The 26463-nt window shown below is 41.0% G+C and overlaps 1 protein-coding gene across 1 annotated transcript in view; it reads left to right on the top strand.

Moving 5' to 3' along the window:
- The first annotated feature begins 10655 nt into the window (after nucleotides 1–10655).
- The window catches only part of ptchd4 (patched domain containing 4), a 37521-nt gene continuing 21713 nt past the window's right edge, over nucleotides 10656–26463 (top strand). The window contains exons 1-2 of the mRNA XM_044106268.1: nucleotides 10656–13787; nucleotides 20690–21185. Of these exons, the coding sequence (XP_043962203.1) occupies nucleotides 13188–13787; nucleotides 20690–21185 (1096 nt within the window). The 5' untranslated portion in view covers nucleotides 10656–13187. The remainder of the gene's footprint in view (nucleotides 13788–20689; nucleotides 21186–26463) is intronic.

Here is a 26463-nt window from a genome sequence, read left to right as displayed (position 1 = left end):
CAATTATGAATGTTAGAGGTAACATCCCTGTTTTAGTGTGGTAACTTCATTCTCGCCAGGGTAGGGCAACGTGTGTAAACCTGCTGAAGTGCTGATCGAAACATAATTCTCATTCTTGCTAAATTCAGCAGGGAGTCAGAAGAACCTTCGTGTTCCTCAGCAGGGCCTCGGGTAGAAAATATAAATTCAGACTTCAATCACAAGGACGACACAATCATACACACTGATGCAGAGTGGAGAAGTGAAAGGAACTGAGCAAGTAATTATAAAGAATATAAACTTTGCTTCATAGAATAGATGTAGGTGTAAATAGTTTGTGTTTATTATAATACATGTAGGTGTAAATAGATTGTATAATGTAGGTGTACAGTGATCCCTCGCCACTTCGCGGTTCACTTATCGCGGATTCGCTATTTCGCGGATTTTCATAATGCATTTTTTTTTTTTTTTTGGTGCATTGTGCTCTGCATTCTGATTCGCTAAAAACTCACTCCCGCTTCTTGTATCAAAACATGCTACGAATTACTGGAAGGACTAACGCTTGGTCGCTTAGCAACCATGGTGCGAATGGCCACTGAACTTAAGCGAGTAGCTGAGGAATGGGACCCTTTGAGCCGTTTATTACAGTTCTCCAACGTAATCGATGGTGGCATTTCGGTGTACAAGGATCTTTTTGCAAAGAAGAAAAAAGAGCGACAACAGCTGCTTATCACTATGTTCTTCTCCCGAACAAACACACCTGCACCGCGGGCTTCAGAAGAAGAGAACACTGCAGATCGCAGTCAGGATGCAGCGGCCCAGTCTGAAGAGCAGTGAAACGGCCTACACGTGAGTCACTGTATTTGTATACATGTAATAGTTGCTAATTGTAAAAAAAAAAAAAAAAAAGTTTTCTATTTCGCGGATTTCACTTATCGCGGGTCATTTTCGGAATGTAACCCCCGCGATAAACGAGGGATTACTGTAAATAGTTTGTATAATGTAGGTGTAGTTTGTGTGTGTATTGATTAATTAATTGAATTAATTTACCAGCGTATTCTTGGATGTGCTGGTGACCCTAACCCTACTCCCAACTTGATTCGCCGAATCTGATGGACTCTTTGGTTGTGTCTTCAGAAGACACGTAAGCCCCCACGCCACGTCAAGGCAGAGTCCTTGTGGAGGTTTTTTTTTTTTTTTTTTTTTTTGGGTAACAGCAAAATACAACTATGTACACAATAAAGAACTACAACACTACACTACAACTACAAGAATATAATTAGTTTCTATTTCTGTGAACTGACCTTCTCACGGAAGGTAACCTGTAACATGTAAAATGTTAACTAAAATTAGTCTTCCTGGTTCATGAGCCGTAATCTTTTGTTTACAAACCCCCTCTGGGTTCGGACAGGAACACCCTGTTCATGGCATTTCTTTGTGTACATGCCATATGCAACCTTTGTTGACACATTTCTGTCAAGGTTGATATTTTCCAGCTTGGCATCAGACCACTGCGTTGAAGTTCGAGCAGGAAATGTGCGAGATTTGGACCTAGAAACAGGTTCTATGTCATCCTGGTCGTCGATGGCCTGCACATCTTCGAATGGCTGCTCCTCCACAGCCTCCTCTGGTTTATTAACCAAAGGTCTGGGTGTGACAGGGACCTGAACCCTGTACGGGATGTCCTCACTCAACTTCCAAACAAGGAAGTTGAAGACTTTGGGGAGGTGGAACTTGGACTGTATTTGCCACCTTTGGAGGAGCGCCTGACTAACAGTCGGACTAAGGTCTGCCAGCAGGGTCCTTAGTTGATTGTAGTCCACATAGTCACCATTCATGATCATCCCCACACAGCTCACAAAAGTCAACACATTGAGCTGCAGCGTTCCTTGGATTCTCGAAGGAATCCGTTGAAGCACCTTGTCCATCCAGGTCATCCCATGGTCTCGGTACTTCTCCAGATTCCTCGAATAGCTCAAGGAACGCCGCTCTATCTCGGTGCAGACTTGGAGGGTTGCTGTTGCAACCTTCGAAAGATTCACGTCATATCCCTCAGACTCCAAAATCCCATAGTCTTTGGTGTTCCAGGCCATTTTTTTGGAGCCGCGGACATCCCGGAACTTTATGGCCGGGAAGAACCGCAAACGCTCACTGAGGAATCCCTCCACCAAGCACTTCTTGACGTCCCTTCCGTTCTCGACCATCATCTGCCGTGCTCGGCCAAACGTCAGAGGTGCTCGAAAGCTGTCTTTGACACTGAGATCTTCACAGAAGAAGTAAAGGGATCCACGAGGGCCGACCAACTCCTGAAGACCAAACCGGGAAAATAGCAAGTGGATGTCTGGGTCATGTGCTCTTGCACTACACGCAGTGTGCACAGAAAGACTGGCTACACAATGTGGCATAACAAACTCAGTGACATCCAAAGCATCCTCCAGCTTCTGACCAAATGCTGTCACATACAAACCAGGCTTCAACATCAGGCACTCAGGTATGTTCTTCACGGCCTTGTCAAGAAGGTCAAGGATGTAGTACATGTCTCTGCTCAGAACATGGTACTTGCTAGTGTGCGTGGAAATCTGTTTCTGGAGGGTGGGCCTCCTTTTGTCTTTTGGTGAGGCAGCCTGAAGTTCCCTCTGAAACTCATGGACAATCAAATTGAACATCTCATAAGAATACATTTTAAATGTAGTCTTCCTAGTGAGGCGTGTGTCAGGGTTTGTGAGAGACTTGGTTGTGAATATTAAAGACAAATGGTACCCACCATCAATGTACGCAATAGTGTAGCCACAGCTGTTGCGCAAAGCGCTCAACCCAGCTGGAGTGCACTGCTTGAGGTCTACATGCTTTTTTAGAAAGGGATAACAGTCTTGCAGCATGTGGGCCTGAATCTTCGGTAGCAGCAAATAGTGAAATGGAGCTAAAACTGCAGTTGCACATTTTAGCTCCACCACTACCCCATCAACATCAAAGCTGAAGGAGAGGTCCTCTTCAGGATTGCTGATGAATGTTGGGTGGAAAGACATTCTAATGTCAGCTGCTAAAAACTGAGAAACTGTTGAGTACTCAGAAAAAGCCTCACTTAGCGTTCCAGAATTTAGGATGCCAACCTCAGCAATGTCAGACAAAGAGCTAGCCATGTCTACTGGAGTGGAAATGAAGAAAGTGAAATGAGTGTTTGTGTAATTAATGAGAGCTGTTTGTGAAATGAAAGAGGTAAGTAACTGTGTAATGTAAATGTATGTAATTAGTAATGGATGTTGTTTGTTTGGCTGCTGGATGTGAAATGAAACAGGTGAACCAATATAGATATATGATATGCTATCATAACATATGATAGCATATTTTACATATGTTGTATATATATGCTACATATGATAGCATATTTTACATATGCTGTATATATATGTAGCATATGTAACATATGCTACATATGATAGCATATTTTACATATGCTGTATATATATGTAGCATATGTAACATGCTACATATGATAGCATATTTTACATATGCTGTATATATATGTAGCATATGTAACATATGCTGTATATATGTAGCATATGTAACATATGCTACATATGATAAGATATATGTATATATATAGCATATAGCATATGTATACATATATATACATATGATATATGTATATACATATGATAGCTACAGCATATGTAGCATATGCTACATATATGTAGCATATATATGGCATATATATGATAGCATATGTAGCATATGCAGCATATACATATGTTACATATAGCTACATATACATAGCATATATGTAGCTACATATATAAGCTATCATATGTAGCATATATATAAGCACAGGATATATAAGCATAGCATATGTGAGCTATGCTTATATATGCTAGTGACTTCTACAGCACAGACACTCAAATGTTTTTTGCAGATAATTAATTCGTTTTCAAAATATTTTTTTAGACCAATTAGGTGAAATTGGATAATTTCCACGGCACACCTGACAATCACTCACGGCACACTAGTTGAAAAACACTGGGATACTCAATACAGTCTTTACACAAATTGGATTGTTAATCAAACAACAATATACTTATGTAAATACACAAATCATCTACAGAAAAGTTTTGGCTTTCTGATTTTTCCTATCATTTCTCACGTTACTACAGTAACATCTTACCTTATGTATATAATTACTCAGATTAAAAATGTACAAAAACAACAATACACATTTCTCACTTATCCCTTTTTATTTTCTTTCTTGCATAAATCCAACCTTGTAAATAGTTTGTAAATATTAAAGGCCTTATGTGCATGGTTTTTAACCAGGGGCTACACTTAAATAATAATTATCTGTAACAGTGTTGACAATATTAGCCAATATTATTTAGCGCAGTTAGCATGGTACAGAAACAAACAGGGGGGTTAGTTTTTAATTCAAACCAGTTACACAACAGCTCAAAGTTAGTTGTGCACACAATTAAAGACAACTCCAGATAAGAAGTTGGACCAATATAGATACCAGACATTGTTGCCCAATTTCAACAGATTTTACTCACATCCCACTTGAGACCTAGCTAAAACATGGGTTACCCCGTTAGCATGGTCTATGTTTATTTACCTCAAGTGAAGCCAATTAATCATAAAGATTAATAGAGCAGAAAAGAAAGAAGCTGCTTGTAGTGCTCCATGACGCTTTCAGGACAATCAGGGATGATTTCGACAGAGCGCTACGCCTACCACTTAATCACCCCCAATTTGGGTTAAGTGGGCTTACCATGACCAGTAGAGGATCCATTAGAGTCCGGTCTGGAGGGAGCAGTGGAGGACAAGTAGGTTCAATCAGAGCTGTCCGCCACTGAGCCCTCATTAAGCAAAGCCTGTAGCCTTAATTCTTTTAAGCAAAGTCATGTTACAAGGCAAGATGAGATAGTTTTGTCTTATTCAGATGATTCTGGAGAGAGAATCATCCTGGAAGCAGCTATTTTTAGCTCCGACCAGATGAAACATACTCAAGATGAATAGTTAATGAGAACAGAAGGTGAAGGGAGCAGAAGGAAAGAATTTGGTGACAAAACATCTGAGTTTCTTTTCTTGACATAAGTGGGTGGACCTTGCGTGGCGGCGCGCATTGAAGCAGATCGACAGTCTTTCTTGTGTCAAACCAAATGACAACACCTGATATGTGCAGCAGGCGGTCCCGCGTTGTGCGGACTCAGCGGTTTTAGATGTGCTGCCACGGAGAGCGGAGAAGGCATTCATTAGCTGTCACTTCTTGCCTGTGTTGCTGATGGAGCGCAGACAGGAATAGAATCATAAAGCCTCGTTATTTAGAGGTATTTTGGGAATCGGGATGGATGACACTTCTGCGATGCTCTTTGTGCCGACTGCCAGCTATTTTCAGGAATCCAGCACATGTGTTCTCTTTGATTCTGGAATCACAAGGATATAATTATTCCACAGCTTAAAGTGGCAGGAAGTAACTTTAGGGAGCTGTGAGGCAGCAAGGAGTTGCAATGTTGGATGCTTTAAATGGGGATCCTGGAATCTGGAGAAGTCTCTATTTGCTTTCTCCAGGTGGAAGAAGCAAATAGAGGAAAATTATTTTGGTGTTCCGTGTCATTGTTAAAGAAATCCAACCATCCATTTTGAGAATATGTACCCCTATTGATGCTATTTTTTGAAAGTATGACCAGGTTGCCCAGCTCAGCAGTGTGGCCACACAATACAATACACAATACAAGTGGCTTATTTCCAACTCTAGTTCCATTGGCAGGTCATTGTATATGATGTTTAACATTAATAAGTAAAAGCAAACTCAAATTACTGCACAAAAATCACTTCATAGATGAGAAATGGGGGAAATTGGCTTAATACCTTTAACTTTAAGTTAAGTTCAATTAGCATAACAGCACTAAAAATGTGTGCTGTTAAGCTAAGCTAAGTGAAACAGAATAAACGTGTGACTAGTTATTTAGATATTTTGGGTACACGTCAATTCCGAAAACAGAGGCAGTCACATGCTAAACAGATCCATGTTGTGTTTTGTTAAATAGTTTTGGCCAACTGTTCATTGTAATCTGAGACTGTAGTACATGTAGATGAAATTGCAACTTTTGTGTGCTATTCATCTACAGTCTGTGCTCCTGCTTGGACCCCATAAGGAAAACAAATCTAGACATGTCCCTGGTCAAGTGATCATAATTTGGGGGATAGCTAACTACACTTGTCCATGTCACCCAGCAAAGTTGAGTCAACACATCAATTTTGTTGACAAAATGCCAAAAATATTACATCCCATTACCAGTTGTTGTTGTTGTGAAGAGATTTCCATTAGCTGCGTTTCCATTACAGATGTGCACAAGATTTTGTCAATATTCTGCTAATGTTGAAAGGAAACCACCTACAATTTCACAGCTATTGTGTTTCCATTAAATAAGAAGTGTAAATATAATTGTTCACGAGATAAGTCATTAAAAAGCTGCACCATCATCCTCCTACAGCTTCCTGTTGTCTTCATCTTTTCCACTAGTAGTAAAATCTGGTTGCTGATCACATGACTGAATCTCCATTGCAGTTTTATGAAGTACACTAATTTAGATAGTCGAAAACCACCTCATCATAGCTCAAAATGGGCATGTTGTTCAAAATTGTTGCTTTTCCATTAAGCAAATTTATTTTTGTGATTCCAGTTTGTGCAATTTTATGGTGAATGGAAACACAGCTACTGTTATTCACCTCACCTGACTTTCGTATCACATTTTTAGGAACGCTGGCCCAATACGTTGTTAATAAAAGCAAATCAGCCAGCATTTGGCATGCTGAGGTGAGCGATAGTTAATCAGTTTAGTATCATTGTAATATGCCTTCAGTGTAAGTAATGCTATCAAAACATTTCACTGGTAGATGAACTCTCACAATGAAAATGTTTGTTGAGCCAGGGAGTGAAAAACAAAGATTTGATGATGTGTACAGCAAATGGGCCATGTTTTAGTGTGTCTGAGTCTGTGTGTGCTAGTGTATAAAACTCCATTTAAAAATCACAGTGTACAGTCTGTCTTGTAAGCAGTGTGTGTGTGTGTGTGCGTGTGCGCGTGTGTTTACGGAGGTGCTGATGCATGGCTCTGATTAGCAACAAGGATGTGACACCTTTGGAGGACCCTGCAGGATTACAGGACAACAACAGCATTTGGGAAACAAGCAGTCGAGCGGAAAATCACTTTTTATAAAGTGACACAGACCCCAGACAAAACATAAGCACACACGCACACACACCCACACACACACATGCAGAGGGATAAATCCTCTTAGTTCCTTACAGAAAACTACACCATAAACCCACATTTCCACAAATTTTATAGATTGTGAAGAAACATTTGAATGCAGACGTGATATCGATGGCTTATTATGGCAGTGTGGGTAGAAACAGTGAAAAACCTAATTGGTAATTAGCAAGAGTGCATTAGCTGATTGTCTTCACATGGTGTTTAGGTTTATAGATTTGCCTCGCAGCAGCCATGTTCAAACAGCCATGGAGGTCCTGGAGACTGTGGGGTCTTACAAGAGAGAAAGATTTGCAAATGCAAGTATCATCTGAATTGAACGCCATTTGCTTGGAACCTGTTGAATCGCTTCTGAGTAAATAAGTGGGAACAAATATATCTGTAGTTTACTACTACTAATGGCAGATTTTCATAATTTTTTGCCTTTAATTTGAAGCTTTTTCAGAATTTACTAGTCTCCAAAATGATCCATTCCATAGAAAAATGTTTATCTATTGCTGCACTTTTTACACGCCATAGCCATGGACCTATTAGGTGACTGATAATATTTTATATCTCCATTAGCCTTATTAAAAAGACAATTATTCGTCCAAACAGAGAGACTGAAAGGGAATGTGGTCAGCAGCACTGGGCATTCATACCACATCTGCTAATGTGCCAACAGCAGAGCTTAATTCTTGTCCAACACATTTGCTAACTTTGAAAACGTTTAGCTCACTTAGCTTCCCATAAATACAGTTTTTCCAGATAAATTCTAAAGCACGAATTCACTTGGCCGTTTCGGCAACTCTCAGTTGAAAAACGTTCGATAGCTGTGATGATGTTTTGTTGATGACATTCTTCCTGTCGTTCGCTGTTTATATTCATGCTTTTATTTTTAAGTGGGTGAAGACGCAGCAGTTCCATTTCCTCTCCTCACCTTCTCTTTTTTCCCCGCCACTAGCTTTTTTTCAAACAAAAACCAGAAGAACAAAATAAAACAGAAAGAACAAGATATCAGCATACATACGATATGTGAGGGCGTTATAGAACATGTAAATTGTCTGAATTAAATTGGTGCTTGAAGGTTGTAGTTCTACAAGGGCAGAACGTCAATTCAGTATGTTGAATTGAAGTTAGCACTTTAGCTTCTGCTAAATACTGTGTTGGTATAAAACATTAGCATTAGCTTCTGTTAGTGTAGCACTTTAGTGCTAGCAGAACTAATGATTAGTGCTTTATTGTTAGCACAACTACATGGTCAGTGAGTAGCATGCAAAAACAGAGTATTTATCTCACTTCCCCAGCAACATGGGCTGCTGGGTGAAATGGCAGTTGAAGTGTGGGAACATTAGAAATGATTAAGAAGAGTTTATTTATTCATTGACAGGGCACATATGTTGGTGCTGGCATAATATAATGAGCATGCTCAGATCTTTGCTATCCACATCGGAGGAGTTCCTGAGTTCCTGAGCCAAATCTTACAATCACATATACATCTTAAGCCCAGTTCACACTACATAATTTTAGAAATGTCGGCCGATTCTCAAGACATGAGAGACCACACACTAGTCGATTAAAAATTGTAGGTATAACCTCACACTCAATTGTAGAGTGTGAGGTTTCACTCAAGGACTTTCCAATTCCAGATATGGAATCCCTTGAAATTCTGCGCTACCACACTTGAACTTAAGATTAAACAGACATGGACGACCACCTTGAAGCAGTAACTTTAGTTTGTGGACTTATTTAACCCTAAAAAGACGTAACCAAAAATGAAAACTTTGGATTAAGAACTGGAGTACATTATTGTTTGTGTTTATAAAAAGAAATGTTTTAAGTGGATTCAGCTGTTTTACTGTATTGGACCGGTACTGGCCGATACTAAAACCTCAGATATCATGTCGGAAGGAACGAAAGTAGATCAGTACATCCTTAAATGCACTCCTTTATGTTGATCTGTCACATAAAATTACAATAAAATGCATTTTGTATGAAAACGGCAAAAAATGTGAAAAATCCAAGGGCATGAATATTATTTGAAGTCACTGTGTAATGAGGGGCTGACTTTTAGATCTTATAAACTGTCTTTAGTTGCAGACACGACTCCGGTGGCTGTCCAGGCAGAAGTCACCCTGCAGACAAACTTCTTTGCTGCCAGAGACTTCTTGACTCACTTCCTGCCGCTCATCAAACCAGGCGGTACGGTGAGACATAAGGCTCCTCCTTCACAGGAACTCATTAAAGGTTCAGCTCATGTTCAAATGAGCCAAATTATCTTTAGCTCAGCAGCTAAGGACTTTACTTCCTTGGGTGGAGCTCGTAGAAGTTTTCTGGCCAATCAGCAATCATTAAAAAGCCTGACCTCGAGACTTTCTGCAAATTCTGATTTTGGCCGAGACCAATTTTTTATTTTTATTTTTTGTGAGTAAAGTTGTGAAATATAGCGACTGATTTTCAGACATTTGCGGATGACATGTAAATATCAGCAAACCGCGTTCAATTAAGGAAATCGGAACTGATTTATCGGTGCACCTCTACTTACTGCCTCCCTACTAAGCATTTTAACTGTAGTTAATGGAGAGAACAAATCTATTTTGATCTGTTGTAGTAGTTTGGAAATGATACAGAACTTTCCAAAGTTCTGTATCATAGCCCTCTGATGGGAGACTATCGTTCTTCTCTCTGCGTCCAGAAAGCCTGCTGTTCAACTTGGGTTCAAAGTTCAGGTATTACTTGGGCTTTAGAGATGATATTCAGCAGCTCCCAGTGGGAAAAATAACATCTTGTTGCTATGGTTCTTGTTACACAGCAACCAAATCCAGAGGGCATAATTGTCCAAACATGCAACACCTCAGCCAAAAAAAGAATAATCATGAACAAAAGTCGACAAAAAGAACCATAACATAACGGAGCTGCTTCAATATTACAGCCACTGTATATAGAAAAATGATTTGCTTCATATGAAGGCTGCTATTTCAGAAAGGTTCTTGAAAATGTTATTGGCACTAACAAGATCTCATTTATCTTTTAGGAAGGTTATGTGCAGCCAAAAGAGGACCATTAGTAAGATCAAGTTTTGGAAAAAGTGAAGGCAAATTTTTTTTTTTTTTTGCAACTTTGACTGCAAAATTGTTGAAAAAGGATGCCACAAAATCAGCAATTTTACTCCACAACAATTAGAGGTGTGCGATCCGATACCAGTTAAATGTTGGGACAGTATCACCGATATTGATACCAATATGGATGCCAATACTTTTTATTTATATTTGATACACCATCAAACATCTGACCTTTAGGTGTTTTCTTTGAATTATTTTTTGTTAAAAACCAAGGATAAAATTTAGACAAAGGTTTTATAAATACTTTAATAACATGTTGACATGGCAAACAGAAACAGTAGAAAAATAAAACTTTTTTTTTTGTTGCTTTTTTCCTAAATATGGTACCAAAAAAATCAATTTGTAAACAAATAAAAACAAAATAATTCATGGGTTGAAATTTCAAGAGGGAATCGGAAACTAAAGTATTGATCTTTCCATGCTAGTATTGATCTGTTACTGATACCAACTTGGTATTGATATTACCTCTATTACCTGAACCTCCAGCAACAATCACAGAGTTTATTGACATACAGGAATTAAAGTCTTTGGCGCTCGGGCCCGGCTGGGGATAACAGTTATCGCAGCGTTAGCGATAAGCTTCGGATGAGCATTCCCGATGCTGTTAGGGACGTCATCCCCCCTGACCCGGCACTGGAGGTGGAGGTTGGAGAAGGGTGCGGGCCTCAGGACCGGGCGAATGAATGGAGGAGAAGGGGAGGTGGTGGGTCGAGCTCGGTTGGAGACTGAAGGACGCCATGGATGAAGGTCCTTATCAGCTGGGACTTGATCGATGATTGGATGTGACGTAGCTTGCTCCGGTGTTGATAGGTCGACGGTCGTGGGCAGGTCGCTTCACTTAACGAGTCCCGGTGGGGATAGAAGAGTCTTCCAGTTTGAATTTACGCCTAGGCTTCATGATGATGTATAAATTTGAACTCCATATTATATGCATTACATGCAACATTTCTTAAATGTTCTGAACTGGATTTTCAAAAATTCTGCTATGTAACAGTAAGTTAATATATTTGTTCTAAACAGTTGAAATTTATAGAGATTGTTTTTTAAAAGTGAAATGAAATTTAATCTGGGATTGAACTAGATTAAATTTCATCTAGTTCGGGGCACTAACTCCAAAAGGTTTAGGGGTGGAAGTTGGGACAGACATCAGAAATAACGTAAAAGTGTCACGTTGTGTGGTGGTGAAGGTGAGGCAGACACTGCGCAAACCAGCTTGGAGTGCATAAATAATATGTTTAATGAAGAAAACCAGAAACACGAGGAACAGGACGCCAAGTGTGATGTATGACGAGGATCCGACCAGACACAGAGACACAGGTGACACTAAATACACAGAGGGTAATCAGGGAACGAGACACACCTGGGAACTAATCAAGGGGAGACAGGACAACACGGAGACTCAGACACACAGGAAACTTCAAAATAAACACAGGAAAACACAGAACATGACAAAAGGGGCAGTAGCCCAGGGCTCAAGTTTTGGATGGAGGTGGCATTTTTTGCGTCTCAATGTGCATAATTTACAGACATCGCAACGCAAATTAAACTCATTCCACATGTGGCAATTTTCTTAAATGTTGTTGGATTTTTATTCAATTTAAATAAACAGCACTTACATATTTAGAAACCGTGAAGTTTTTGGGACCAACAATCTATGTACATATGCCTACTAGTAGCTGCGTTTTCATGACAAATGTGAGAAAAATGTTGAAAAAGCACAATTTTGCAATTGCGGTGTTTCCATGAAATGAGAAAAGAAAATTTAAATCACGCATGAAAACGTTTGTTTATTGTTGATCACTTGACTGTGATGCAACAAAAAAAAAAATCTGTTTCCATTGCAGTTTTGTTACACACGTCTATTTCCGCAGGGCTGAAAAACCACCTCATGCTAGCTCAAAAACATTTTCCCAAAAAACTTGATTTTTCTTTTTTTCGTAATCGACGTGTTTACTCATTTCAATTTGCGCAGTTCTATGCTTCATGGGAACGCAGATAGGGTTCTGAACCCAGGGGTTCTTATTCTAATGAATCCAGCCCTGTATGTGAGTCATGAGGCCAAAAGCATACAAACGCTTTCAGAAAAGGTAATGAGGTGGGTCTTGCTTCCTTGAACCACCACTCCCCCAGATCCCCCCTCCTGCTCTGGCGTGCAGAGGCAGCACAAGCTGGGTTTCCCCCATTCATGAAGGCAACACTGACTCATTCCTGCCAGCCTCTTGGACATTCAGCCACCTGCAGGAACGTTTTACAACTCTCATGTTACCTCCTATATTCCCAAAATAACCAGGCAACATCGCTGCACCCCCTACAAACCCCTCCTCCCCCAAATCCTCCAGTTCCCACCTCCCTCCACCCAAGCACCCCTTCCCCTAACTCCTCCCCACCCTCAGCCACATGCTTCCCCGTTATGTACATAAATCAGGCGCCCGCCGCCGCCGCTGTGAGGGGCTGTGCAGGCAGACAGGAGAGGCGCACATGCACACCGCACCGCCTCGGCTCCTGCCACTGCAGCCGGAGTGCAGCGGAGCAGACCGGGAGGCGGAATGGCCTGAGCTCGGCTCGACTCGGATCGCCTTGACGCGGCGAGATGCTGCTCCTCTAACCGGCCGCCTGTCCGTTGCGTGTCCGCCCGTCTGGCCGGCCGCATTGCTGCAGTGCTGCTTTTTTTTTTTTCTTTCTTTTTCTTTTTTTTTTTCCTTCTTCCAGGTGTTGTGTGTGCGCGTGAGCGTGCTCGCGCGCGCGAGCGTCCGTCGTATAGCCTGGTGGTAATTCTTGTACCGAGTCGGAGGAGTGGGTGGAGGGGGGGCTGGGGGAGAAGAAGAAAACAGGAGTCTGATGTCACATGTGCTTCATCGGAGGAGACGGGGCATCTGCGAGCCGGATTCTGTGGAGGATGCTGCGGCAAGTGATACACAGAGGGCTCAGGGCTTCCTTCTACTGGCTCGGCTTGTTCGTCAGCAGGCACCCCGTCTTCTTCCTCACCGTCCCCGCGGTGCTCACCATCATCTTCGGCTCCACCGTGCTCAGCCGCTTCAAGCCCGAGCGGGACCTGGAGGTGCTGGTCGCCCCGACTCACAGCCTGGCCAAGATCGAGCGCAGCCTCGCCAACAGCCTGTTCTCCATCGACCAGTCCAAGCACAAGCTGTACTCGGATCTGCACACGCCCGGCAGATACGGCCGGCTCATCCTGCTGGCCAGGTCCGGCGGCAACATCCTGGAGCTGGCCGACCAGGTCCTGCAGGTCCACCGGCAGGTGCTGGAGCTGCGCGTCACCTACAAGGGCTTCAACTACACGTTCGCGCACCTGTGCGTGCTGAGCCACCGGGACCGGCGCTGCCTCCTGGATGACATCGTCACCGTGTTCCAGGACATCCAGCAGGCTGTGCTGTCCAACAGCAGCTTCCACAAGGTGCCGCTCAGCTACCCCAACACCACTCTAAAGGTGAGCGCTTGTTGCCGGCCGGGGCCGCGTGCACGCCGCCGTGTTGCAGGCTGGCTCTGTCTGACCGCGCGCGCGCGGGCGCGCTATAATTTCTGAATGAAACGGAATGCGGCGCGCGTGGGGCGCCTTTTGCCGATTGCTGCATTTATCATCGGCGAGGGAAACCTCTGTGCAGCGCAGAGCTGCCGGCTGGTCGCAGGCTCTGCAGGTGAATTGATTGGCTGCATGTCTCTCCTCACACACACACACGCACGCGCGCGCACGCACACATAGGGATATCCTCGTCTCCCCCCCCTCTCTCTCTTTTTGATGCAGTGTCTCCCTCCTGCTTTCTTCCCTCCTCGCTCTGCTCCTGGGTTTGTTCCTGCACACATGCAGCTGCATCGCTCCACACCGGGCTTACAGGTGAACATCCAGACCGGGGAGGCCGGCGCGTGCCTCTGGTGCCGATGACCAGATTTGAGGCTGTTCGCCCTGAAATTCCTGCACAATATGTAGCTCATTCAGGAGTCGGCAGTGCAACGCGAACCCCGCATTGTTCTTGGTTTTCTTTAAATAATGTAGAATAATTCAGATTTTTTTTCCCCAGAAACAAAACAAAACGAAATGCCATTTTATGAACCAGTAATTTAACAGAAAAGGAACAGGCTGCACACATGGCGTGGATGGTTACACAATTCATATACATGCACGTAACAGTATACGCTTTTATAATATGTGGTTTTAAGGCTCACCAACAAAAAAGCTCATAATTTGAGCTCATTATTCAATAGTTTCACACTGATTACTAAAACACGTCTATTTTTTTCTTTACTTTTCTCTTTAGCAGGTTAAAATGTTAACAAACCTCATAAGTTATATTGACTAAGTTTAAATAATTACTGATTTGTTCAATGATTTATACATCATGCACAGTGTTTTATACGTCTTTCGATTTCGAAGTGTTACTTTGAGTGAAAAGTTGATCAGTTAGTTCATGACTTTATTAATAATTTAGTATTTCAATAGTTGTTTTATCTGCATGAGCAATATGACAAATAGTGCATAACCAAGTAGGAATATATATATCATACAAGGCTTCATTTAACAAATATTTCATTTTAAACAATATAGCAGGAGTTTTTGCAATTTAATTTCTAATATATTCAATGTGAGGCTTTCAACTAAGTCTGTTGTCCAGAATTATACATAAAAATTTCGTTTTATAAACGTTGTCAATTTCAACTCCATTTATATGTAGCTTTATATTATTATAGAAAATATCAATAATATCAATTCAGGAAATATATATACACACATATATATTTAATTTAAGGATAAATTGTTATAATCAAACCACTTTTAAATGGTTTGATTATAACCATTATAAGAGAAAATAAACCCAGCAGGTTCATTTTCTCTTATCTGTATTAGTTCATCCATATGCTTTGCAGAGATCAGCAAACATACATTTCCAAATACTTGATGCTATAAAAATATTTAAATTGAGAGTAAACATTTTAGGTCTTAGGACTGAGCCTTGAGCAACACCATGTTTTACAGTTTCAGTTTGTGACTGTACGTTATTCATTTGTACATATTGTAACCTGTTACTGAAGTAACTCATTAACCACTGATGTGTTTATCCCACCATATTGTTCACATTTTTCCATAAAAACATAAAACATTGGCCTAAAGTAGAGGCGTCAAGCTCATTTTCATTTGGGGCCACATCAAGATTATGAATATCCTTAAAGGGCCGGCGGTGGCAGAATGTATAATAACACTACAGCACTTCTAAAAAAGTTGAATAAAATTACACATCCTTTCACAGGGAAGTAATTAATTTGGTGTTTGATTTGATTTGACTGATAAAACTGTTATCAGTGTCTGGAGCAGGGGTCAGCGACCTTTACACACCGGACAGAAATTTTTGCCTTTGGTCCAGCTGAACAAAATTTGTTTCGCGAAAACGAAACAAATTCACATATTCAGCTCAGCTTTCTGAAAATTGAGTTTTAATTTTGTTTTTAGGTGAAAATCAAACTTTTACACAAAAAGGAAATGAACACAAATTTTCAACGGAACGTAAAATGTTCTATAGGAAACTACTTTAAAAAAAAGCGCTTAGTTGGCTTCCAAAAGACAAAAATATTTACTATTGAAAAAGAATGATCCTTACACTTTGTAGTGTTGTTCTTTATGAAAATGATTTGCATATATTACATGTCAACAGCTGGTATTGTGTAACTACCTTTACATTTTAAAGGTAAGTATGTAAATAATCACTAACAGGCTTTATCTTAATATTTACAGTCCCATTAAAATGGAGGGACAGCTTATCAATAATAATAATAATAATAATAATAATAATAATAATAATAATACTTTCTTACATTTTACAAGCATCTCCACAAAATAGCCTGGAACCTAGCAGTTTTATAGCTTTTTTCCCCTCCAATTTTGGAGGGTAAAATAAGCTGGAAATATTCCCATGTTCCAGAACAGACACATTAATTATTCCAAGCTCTCCCCACACTGAGGTGATGGAGATACTTTTAATTGACTTATTTTTTATTTTTTTTAATCTAATTCGACTGCACACGCATGACAAGAGTAATTGGATTACTGTAATTAGATGAATTAGATTAAGATAGTACAGTTGTTCATGGTGTGTAGTCTTATAATGAGTGCTATGCTTGAGTTTATGTATTATTTTTTTTTTTTTTACATTTAGCCCAGATTTGAATCCTGATTGGTCAGATTACATAACATCAGTTCAGTCATGGTAAAAAAAAAAAAAAAAAAGAAAATACGCTATCATTCGATAATATTGGCATATGATTCTATTGCATTAATTTAACTTGGGGTGCATCTATTACAGTTTTCTGGCTAATCACTGATCTTTAAAAAGTCTGACCTGCCGATTCCAATTTTGGCCACACACACACACACACACACGTTTCACTCAAACGTTCAGATGTCAGACGGGAAAACCTCTCGATCAAACGCCAGTTCACAATGGCCGACTGGGAAGAAGTAATGACAATAGTGTGCGAAATACATGCAACAGAGAAAAAAAAAACAGTAGAAAGATGTTTCACCAGACATTCTGGTGCGCCACGGCACTTTGTTTTGTCTCCTGTATTTCAGATTCGCATTTGTGTTTCCGCCACCTCGCTTTCTGATCGACTCAACGTCACATTCAACAGGCTGCGCTCTCGTTTGACTTCATGGAACACTACAAGACAATCCAACACGTTGAATAACTCCGATGACACAAATCACACGGAAGGAAAACCTTTTAAGATTTTCGTTAGGGCCATCTTGATAATCGGGGCGTCATTAAGATTGTCAGAAGAGGGAAATGGGGACAAAAGTCGACATGAAAATCTTGCCAGGCAAACTAAGCATTTGGTGTTCAAATGCTAGATAATTTACTTTGGACCTTCATTAGCCTGTGTTCAACTTTATGTATCCTTTTGTCAGTTCAGTTCAGCTTAATTCTTTAGAATCAATTCACAACACGTCATTTCTAGACAGTTTATTGAAAAGTCAGTTTAATTCAATCGTATGTCCATTCCACATAGCTGACATCCAGTACGGTGTTGGATACCTCGTCTCTCCTGCTCGCTGCTGTTATTAAATCCGCTCCCTTTGAAAGCCTGGCATTTTTTTTTTTTCATGTTTCCACTGAAAAAAGAGGCACCGACCGGCGCGTCTTCATTTGCCGTTCTGTAAATTCCATTTGTCTCTCTGTCCTCTGCGCTAATGGAAAACTCAGAGCAACTCAGATCACAAAACGCTATTATCTCTAAAATGTCTCAGCCCAAGTGGTGTTTTGCCATTTCGGAACACTCGCGAACGAGAGAGCCCGAGTACAGTGGGAATTTGATCTTGGTGCAGAGTGTGTGAGATGACAGAAAGTGTTCTCCATTGAAAATTGTTCACACACTGAGGCGTGTGATTTAGTCTGTGTGACTGGGCATTTTCACACAGTGTGTGTGATGGCAGAGGTTGTGAAGTCACTGCGACTGCCGAGCGTCACGTTCAGCTTTGAGCTGAAATATTTGCACAGAAGTTCATATGGCTGCCATGGCTGCCTTTAACTGTTTTTTATTCATTTAAATTATCATTAAATCGGTGTCAACAGTTAACTCAGAATCATACTCAAAACTATGAAAAATTACCAAACAAATTAATTATAGTTTAACTCTTAACCAAATAAACAAACTCCCCCACAACCCCCAAAAAGCCTTCTACATACAACTAAAACTAAACTTTGGAGAATCAACTAATAACATTAGACAGCAGCTAAAAGAGCTATGGTATAATATATAATATATGGTATAATATAGTTGGTATAATATAGCATAAAAATTTAGCTTAAAATTAACCTAAAAAAATTCTAAAGAACTCACCCAGGTTCTGCTGAAACCACAATATAGAGAGAATAGGTGAATGAATCCATGAAATGGTGAACCGTGACTAGGCTGGTCCTCTGAAATTTTCAGGTTGTATAATCTGTTCACCTTAGAAAGAGAACAGTTTGGGTGAGGATGAGGTCATATTTCAGCCGTACTGAATTTGATTTATTTCACAAAACTGCAATGAAAACACTTGTTTTGCATCACGAGTCACGTGGTGAACAACCAGACGTCACTACATGGTGAAAACGATAAACAATACAACAGGAAGTGGTTGGACGATGATGGTTTGTTTTTGTGCTGTTGGCTCCACCTGAGCTCTTACGCCATCAAATTCATTAAAAGTTGTTTTATTCTAACGTATTGAATCCATAGACCTTGTGTGAAATTTCTGTTTACAATTTCCCCCAAACGCTCCATACATAGTCGCTCTAAAGTAGGCGGGGCTTGTCGCTCCAGCCGCTGAGTAAGACGCCGACGTCTTCTCTGATTGGCTTATGGATGAGCGCTAGGGCCAAACTTGACATGCCTGTCAAGTTTTGGAACGAACGTTTAAAGGCGGGTATATACCGCCGTAAGAGCGGGGAGAGAGAGAGCAACTAACTTGAGAGCGGTGGGGGTTGACGTAACTGACGGCACAATACCGGATATTAACGGGAAAATAATAATAATGGAGCACGGCGGGAAAGGTGTTAAAAAAGGTAGTTTTCTGGTCGAAACGGGATACTTGACAGGTACGTGACTGAATTATGAATCCATCTCATGTATCTGTTTACATTTGATGCCATGATTTTTAACGACGCATCGCGTCAACAAACTTATTCAGGTGTGATTTTAATTTAATTTGCTATTTAATGGAAATAGTTTTTTTGTTTTTTTACATTGGCAGAATATAGAGCTCAACTTTAGCTCTGCTCCTTTTGTTTCATCTTTAGACAATAATTTATTTAAATGAATTTGAACTAATGGGTCTTGATTGGACACTAACTTTGTTGGTGTAGCTAAACTCAACTGGACTATAAAAAAACTACATTATTTACATAATGTACAGTTTAAAAAAAAAAAAAAAAGTTTCACTACATTACAAGGTTAACTTTAAGAGGAAATCCTTTGAACTAATTTATTACAGTTGGAAGGTATCCCCGATAATTAGGCTGAATGACCTTGGTTGGGATTTTTCCTCATGGAGTTTGCATGTTTTCTCCTCCGGCTTTCTCAAACCATCCAAAAACAAATTTGTCCTTTGGTATAAGTTTGTGACCTGCCTCTTGTACCCCAGGCTTCCAAGCATTTGACCGTATATGTACAAATACATATCAGGGACTTCTTGTTGTAGTATTTTAAACCAGTCGCAGTGACAGACAAAAACCTTCCCCATTCACCTCTTTATGTCCTTTTCCACGAACAAGAAGAAGAAGGCAGAACTGAAGAAACATTTTTAGCTGATTATTCTGTCCTATTATTCACCGTATCAGAGCCTGAACATGTCAGCTTAATGAAATGTTCAATATTCATACAAAATTGTTATTTCATTGCTGGGATTTGTTTGAAATGTATTTGAGTTAGTATTGTTGGAAAATCATTGACAGGCTAATTGAGCATTGTACGATTACACAGTTAAAAGTGAAACTGAAGCTTGCACAGTGTTGCTAATTGTAACAGTGTATATAGTGTATATTGGGATCACCCTGATGATTCTGGGTGATCCCAAACCAAACGTAGGCCTACTGTTGCCATGGCAGTTGAGATTTACAGTAAAAAAGACAGCTTGGTAAAATGTCGGGGGTTCCGTTAATTGTAATGTTCCCCTAATGGGATTATAAATGCGACATGGACAACAACAATATTAGAAAAACACTTAGAAGCATGTCAGTTCAACATTCCACAGCGTTGCAGGCACAAAGTTTAAGCCAGTGTACCGAAAGCCTGGCGGGCCACAAGCTTTTACTTGCCCCTTTCCCCACAGGTTGAGCATTATTTGTTTAGTTACATAAGGTTTTTTACAAGGCAGTAATAGTGACAGTAAATAAGGATTAAGCTAGGTTTAGGACGCATAGGAGTGCAGGGTTCGCACCAACAGCGCCATCCCTGCCTGTTGGCCTCACACACTATTGTTTCCAAATGATGATGCTTGGCTGGTGGTAGGCTGCTTTGGCAGTCCAGCAGCGGCTCAATGTGTTTTTGTGTTAAAAATGTTGAAAGTTATAAAACTTTTGGTGTAAGAGCAGGCATGATAATTTGGAAATGATAGCTTGAGTCCAACAGGTGAGTACCCATCTCCTCATGCCCAGTTCAACGAGTCCACTATCTAACTACTGGCTTAATCCGTCTTCACTGTCACTATTACTGGTGTACACAAACTGTATTTAAATAAACAAACAATGCTCAGCCTGGTGGGCCACCAGGCTTATGCTACACTGAGGGAAACCCTGATGTCCAAATATCCCATCCAAAGTTGTGATTTCAACTAATTTGAAATGTCTGAACTCTCTGCAGGATGGACGTGTGTCCTTCATCGGCCACCAGCTTGGTGGGGTATCCTTCTCACCCAACAGTCGGGACCAGCAGGTCAAGTTTGCCCGGGCCGTCCAGATCACATACTACCTCCGTAGCATCGGGCCTGTCGTGCAGGACGTCATCGCAGAGCGCTGGGAGAACGAGTTCTGCGCTCTGGTCACCAGACTGTCCACGGCCGAGGCGCCGCACCCGACCGACCAGCTCCACATCCTGTCGCTCACTTCCTCCAGCCTTTGGCGGGACTTCCACCAGACCGGCATGCTGTCCAAAGGGGAGGTGCTGGTCAGTCTGGTTCTGGTGCTCCTGGCTGCCACCATTTCCAGCTCCATGCGGGACTGCCTGAGGGGGAAGCCTTTCCTCGGCCTCCTGGGCGTGCTGACCATTTGCATCGCCAACGTGACAGCTGCAGGGATCTTCTTCATATCGGATGGGAAGTTCAACTCCACACTGCTGGGAATCCCGTTCTTTGCCATGGGTGAGTGGAAACCTCGGTCTTCCTGAGACTGGGTTTGGTGTGGCCTTATTCTAGAGGGATCTATGAAGAACAGAGACATACAGCTGGAAGATTGTGGTTTTAGAAAAACGATAAAATTGTCATGGATGCCAAAGGTTTCGCACTAGTAGCAGAACTTTCTCAGCAGCTGCGTTTCCATTGACGATATAACCGCTCGATTTGACGTTTCAAAAATAAATTTGTGATGCTACTAGCAGAGTTTCGCCCATAAAACTTGCTAAGCCTGGTGTTAGGGGCACTAGTGGGGTCCACTAGTGCCCCCACCCATGTTTTCGTGCAAAAAAGGTTAAAAATTAAAAAATTTCAGAGCTGCACGACCAGGCATTACAATTTAAAAATACTAGAGTGTGATGGCAATAGACAGCTTTGGTACGCATCCCCTTTCACCCAGTTCAGTGCCTCCACTATAAACTTAGATTAAGCCATTTTTACTATTACTGGTGTATAAAAACCCTGTTTAAAATAAACAAACAGCGCTTAGTCTGGTAGGCTTTTGGCCCGCCAGGGTTATAATAGACTGGTGGAAATCCTGACTATACAGTTTCTGAGACAAACTTCACTTTGACGAGAAACATTGTCGTGTTTTTCATTTCACAAGATATCCCAAAAAAACCCAAAACATTAAATGGGAAATCAAGAAAGTCTTCCTGTATGGCAACTATCATTTATTGGGCTAATTGGATCTGCTGTCTTTGTTGCTTTTCCCCTCTGCTTCCCCTTATTATCCTTTCTCATCGACTCCGTTCTTCTTTAGCCATACCATGCTTACTTGTCTAACTTGCGTTTCTAAGGTCACGGGATCCCAGGGGCTTTGCTGCAGCTCTGCTGCAGGCGGGCTGACACAGCTCAAGTTTAAGTAAGATTCAGGAACAGGAGGCTGGATCAGCTCTCCGTGACCTACAGGCACAGGAGGAGGAGGAAGGAGGGTGTGAGAGGTGTGATAAGGTGATGAGAGGCGCTAAAAGGGAATGTCAAGGAGAAAAGAACAGAGAAAGAAATGTGTGTGTGACAACGAGAGGGAGCGATGCTTTGGTACGAGGAGGGGCAGAGAGGAGGATGAAGGATAAGATGCACAGTGGGGAGGGGAGAGATGGAGAGGACATGATTACAGAGCTGTGAACAAGCATATACCCCCTTACCAATTTCCTTTGGTTTTTGCTTAAATGTTTTATTTTAATATCAGTAAAAAGAAAAAAAAAGTGAAGAATGCATAACAATAAGGTTTTCACATTTTAGGGAAAATTTCCCCGAACCAACCTGAGCTTTACTTGAACCGTAAATTACAGTAACCTAACAACCAGGGGTGGAACAAGACCATCCCATACAAGGTCACATGATATCGTAATATTTCTCGTTGAGGTAAACCTCGGGCGGTAGCTGCGGCTTTGCCTGAAGAAGCTGGAACAGAAGATGTCCCAGCTGCACTTGGACCGTTTGTTTGGCAGAATTCGAAGTCTCCAGTTGGAATTATGAATGCGCCAGACAAGACGTGAAAAATGTGTCGGTACTCCAAGTTGTATAGATGCAAAAAGAGGAGGGAAAGCGTTGCCATAACGACCGCTAGATGGATGTGTAAGGGTACGTTAAGCTACACAACAGTCACAGCCTACTCTGTGTGAGACAGCAGACCATGCAGAGTGAGAGAACTGTCTGAAGAGATGAAAACTAATCAGAAAACAAAAGATTGGTTGGTGGCAAAATCTATAAAAATGAAGAATAAAGGCCTTTTTGTAGCATAATTTTATATTTGAAGTTTCCTTGAAAGTAATAAAATCTTTTTCTTCTTGTGAGTTTTAGGCATGGTTGCACCCAAACTAACAGCAAGTGCCGTCTACAGTGACCGCAGTCAAAGTGCTTCAGTCTTTCAGCCTAACTTTTTCCCAATCAGTTTGCTCTGTACTTGGCTGTGTTTTTCTTTCAGCTAGACTAAAGTGCAATAGACCTCTAAGGGGAACACCGTGTAACAGCCAACCTCAAAACCGTATGAATATTTGAGATATATGGCAATATCTCAATGTCTTTGCTGGCAGTGACTCAAAAACCGGATTACAGGCTTACACCAAGAGAACCTCTGCAGTGTCGTTTTCTTCATGCAGCCTCCCTACACACCTTTACTGTGTCACCTTGTTTCACCTTACAATCCTTCTGCTGAGTAGCGTCATTGCAGATTCCTCAAGCTGAACTCCTCCGAAGCAGCAGATGCTGGGAGTTAGCCTGAAGCTAAAGGTATCTGGTGACTAAATCCTAACAAGTTGCTTTGCTAAGGCAGGGCTGCACAACACACACATGCACCTCTTCCTGCACATCCCCAGGAATCAATCTGTGAATTTATCACGGATTCCTCTGTGTTGCTGGTATACACCGTAGACCTAATTATCTTATCCTAATGTAACTTTTTGGCCTCTCACTCTATCCAGGTATGCATGATTACTGTGTTTTGGCAAAACTAAAGCCAAAAGCAAAAATCTAATTTACAAACTTTGAAAGACTCTAAGTGTATTTGTTAGATTATTAAGTGGTCTAGTGTTGTGCTTCAGATCATTGTTATGCTGCCTGGGTTCATTAACCAGGAGCTTGTTTCTGAAAATTAGAATATTACATGAGTTTAATACTTTTCAGACTACAATCACAGAACTGCTTGGAGTGGAGGAGTATAATCATGAGCAGAGTGACAATGGCACCTCAGTCCATCATTGACTGGACTTGCCATGAGTTATTGGTCAGATGTTGAGAGTCATTTTATCAAGCCAGCCACTCCTGAGGAGGATCACTGCTACGCCAAGGTTTTCTCCATTTTGCTTCTCGCTTGTTCTTGATCATGTGGGCAGGGTTTGGTACGTCGTGAGCTTATTTTAACCTACTTCATGCTGAACGCAAGTTCTGTTAAACTGTTTACTGCCATCTTCTAACGTTCCTGGGAAAAGTTAGAAGATGACAGTAGAAGTGCTGAGGTTGAAGCGAAAGAAGAGAATATCATATTATTATTATTATTATTATTATTATTATTATTATTATTATTGCATCCTAATATCCACAGGACGCTTCAATCACATTGATTGACATTGGAGAACGAAAATTGTGGTTGTGTTTATCAGTCAGGTTGAACAACCACATAAAGATTCGATGAATCTCAGCCTAATTTGATCAATTGGTGTATTACAAATTCTGTCCTAAACTTTGTTTTTTAACCTGTAGTAGTATTTCTTGATGTGTTTATATGTTTCTTTGATTAAATCAATTAGTTTGAACACAAATGACCCTTTTTGCTATTTTCTCCTCTAATCATTAGTTAGTTATTAATTAGAACCTAATTACCCTTGATTAAATTAGTCGTAATTATATTAGATAAAAATCTGTTTTTATTGTTTGTTTGTTTTTTTGTTTTTTCTTTCACAGATCATAGTTCTATCTACTCCTATGTGTTTCTAAGCAGAGCTGTACTATTAATCTCATTGTGCTGCTCACTGTGCAATCACAATGAATTTAATCTAATCTAATTTTACCTTAATCCATTCTTTGTTTACATATTCTAAACCTGGTCTTGTACAAATAAATATCCTCAAACTGTCTCCAAATGGAAATCATTAACATTTTTTTCCCCGAGATATTAATTAGAAATGTTCTTAGACATATATGTAAAGAACAAACCAAGTGGTTTTTGCTGCAGTTCAGCTCTAGATGACAGAGTCAGACTGATGAGCCAAGTAGTAAAAGTGAGCCGTCTGCTTCCTGCAGCTCTGTGCAGCTCATTAAACGTACAGCTGTGTCATGTGTTCATCAAAGCCTACTTACATCCCAGTCAAACTAATTCATTATTCCCTCTCAACAATCCAACTAATGACACGTGTGGCCTCTGGACAGCGTCGGGGAAGCAGAGCGGCTGTGTCCGGCGACGGCACCGCCGCAGTTTTCTGGGCCTCTGTTTCATAAAGAGTTCCTCTTCATTCCTCCCTGGTGCCTGTCCGCTGTGTTGCCTGCCAGTTGGCCAATTACTGCTGAGCTGAGCTTGTCACTTCCTTCTCTCTCTGGATATGTGACGGCTGTTAGAAGACTGTAAAAGCAGTCGGGGACCAGAGTACAGGAAAGACAGCGGAGCAGGTTCCTCAAACGAGTTCACTGCATACACAGCGTTGACTTGTTTTGAATGTAGGAGCAACTAAATCCCTGATTTTACTCAAAGCCCTGGAGGTCCGTTTTTCCATACAGAGTTGTTTGTGGGTTAGTCAGTCATCAGAAAGTCAGCAGAACTTGTTAAAAAGCTTGAAATGCTAAAATATAGAGATTGACAGTTTTCCATGCCTCATTAAAATATAGTAAATGCAACAATTTTCCAATTTTTACGAGTGTATTAGTCTTTGTGTTCGTCAAAGAAGCCGAATGTTTATTTTGCACAATAAATATTTAATTGAAGCTGAGGTAACTTTTATAAAAATATGTTTTTTTATATATATTTGTTTGTTAAAACTGTCAACAGCAAGAGAAATAGCTTGTCGTCTTTTCCAAAAGATGAGAGAGAAATCCTGCAAACTCTTAAAATCCGACGCCACTGCACTTTTGTTTACATTCGTGAGGGAGGAAGTTGCGCTCAGTGTCTTCTTCAGAGGTTTTTGTGTCATTTCCTTCAGTAATTCTTGGCACAGCGCCACCACAGGCAAGGGCTGAGCACAGGTTTTTGGGGGTTTTTTTGGCTCGAGTGAAATCAAACCGCACCGGCTGAAAAGGCAGCAAATGCTGCAACTTTGGTTCCCGATCCCAACCGAGTCTAGAGGACGATGATGTGTGAAAACACCCTCAGTTTGTGCAAAGTTCTGAATTTGGAAAAAAGTAAAAACATGTCAGATAAAAAAATAGCAACACGTCATTTGATACGTGGTTTTCAGGGATGTTTTCATAAATTCTCCTCTTGTTTCCTCTCAGATAGGTGTTACCCTGTGATGTGGCTGTCAGTGGTGCCGTGTGATAGACGATTTTTCTCAGCTGTGATGTTGGAACTGACTGATATTCCTTCATACTGTGACAGTCAAGAACAGTGGCCGTCTTTGCTGACGCCGAAGAGCCCGTTGGGGATTCCGGCCGGTTGCTATAGGTTACGATGGGTGACTGGTGATCGATCGGCGGATGTTGTGGCCATTAGTGTCCACCTGCTGATGGTTGGATGACAACTTCTGGGTCATTATCACCGCTTACTCAGAGGAATCATCAAGCGGTCTCCACTGCATTGAGCGCTGCTCTTTGATGA

This window comes from Gambusia affinis, linkage group LG22 (genome assembly GCF_019740435.1).
Source record: "Gambusia affinis linkage group LG22, SWU_Gaff_1.0, whole genome shotgun sequence".
Classification (NCBI taxonomy): Eukaryota; Metazoa; Chordata; class Actinopteri; order Cyprinodontiformes; family Poeciliidae; genus Gambusia; species Gambusia affinis.
This window is presented reverse-complemented; position numbering and strand designations above follow the sequence as displayed.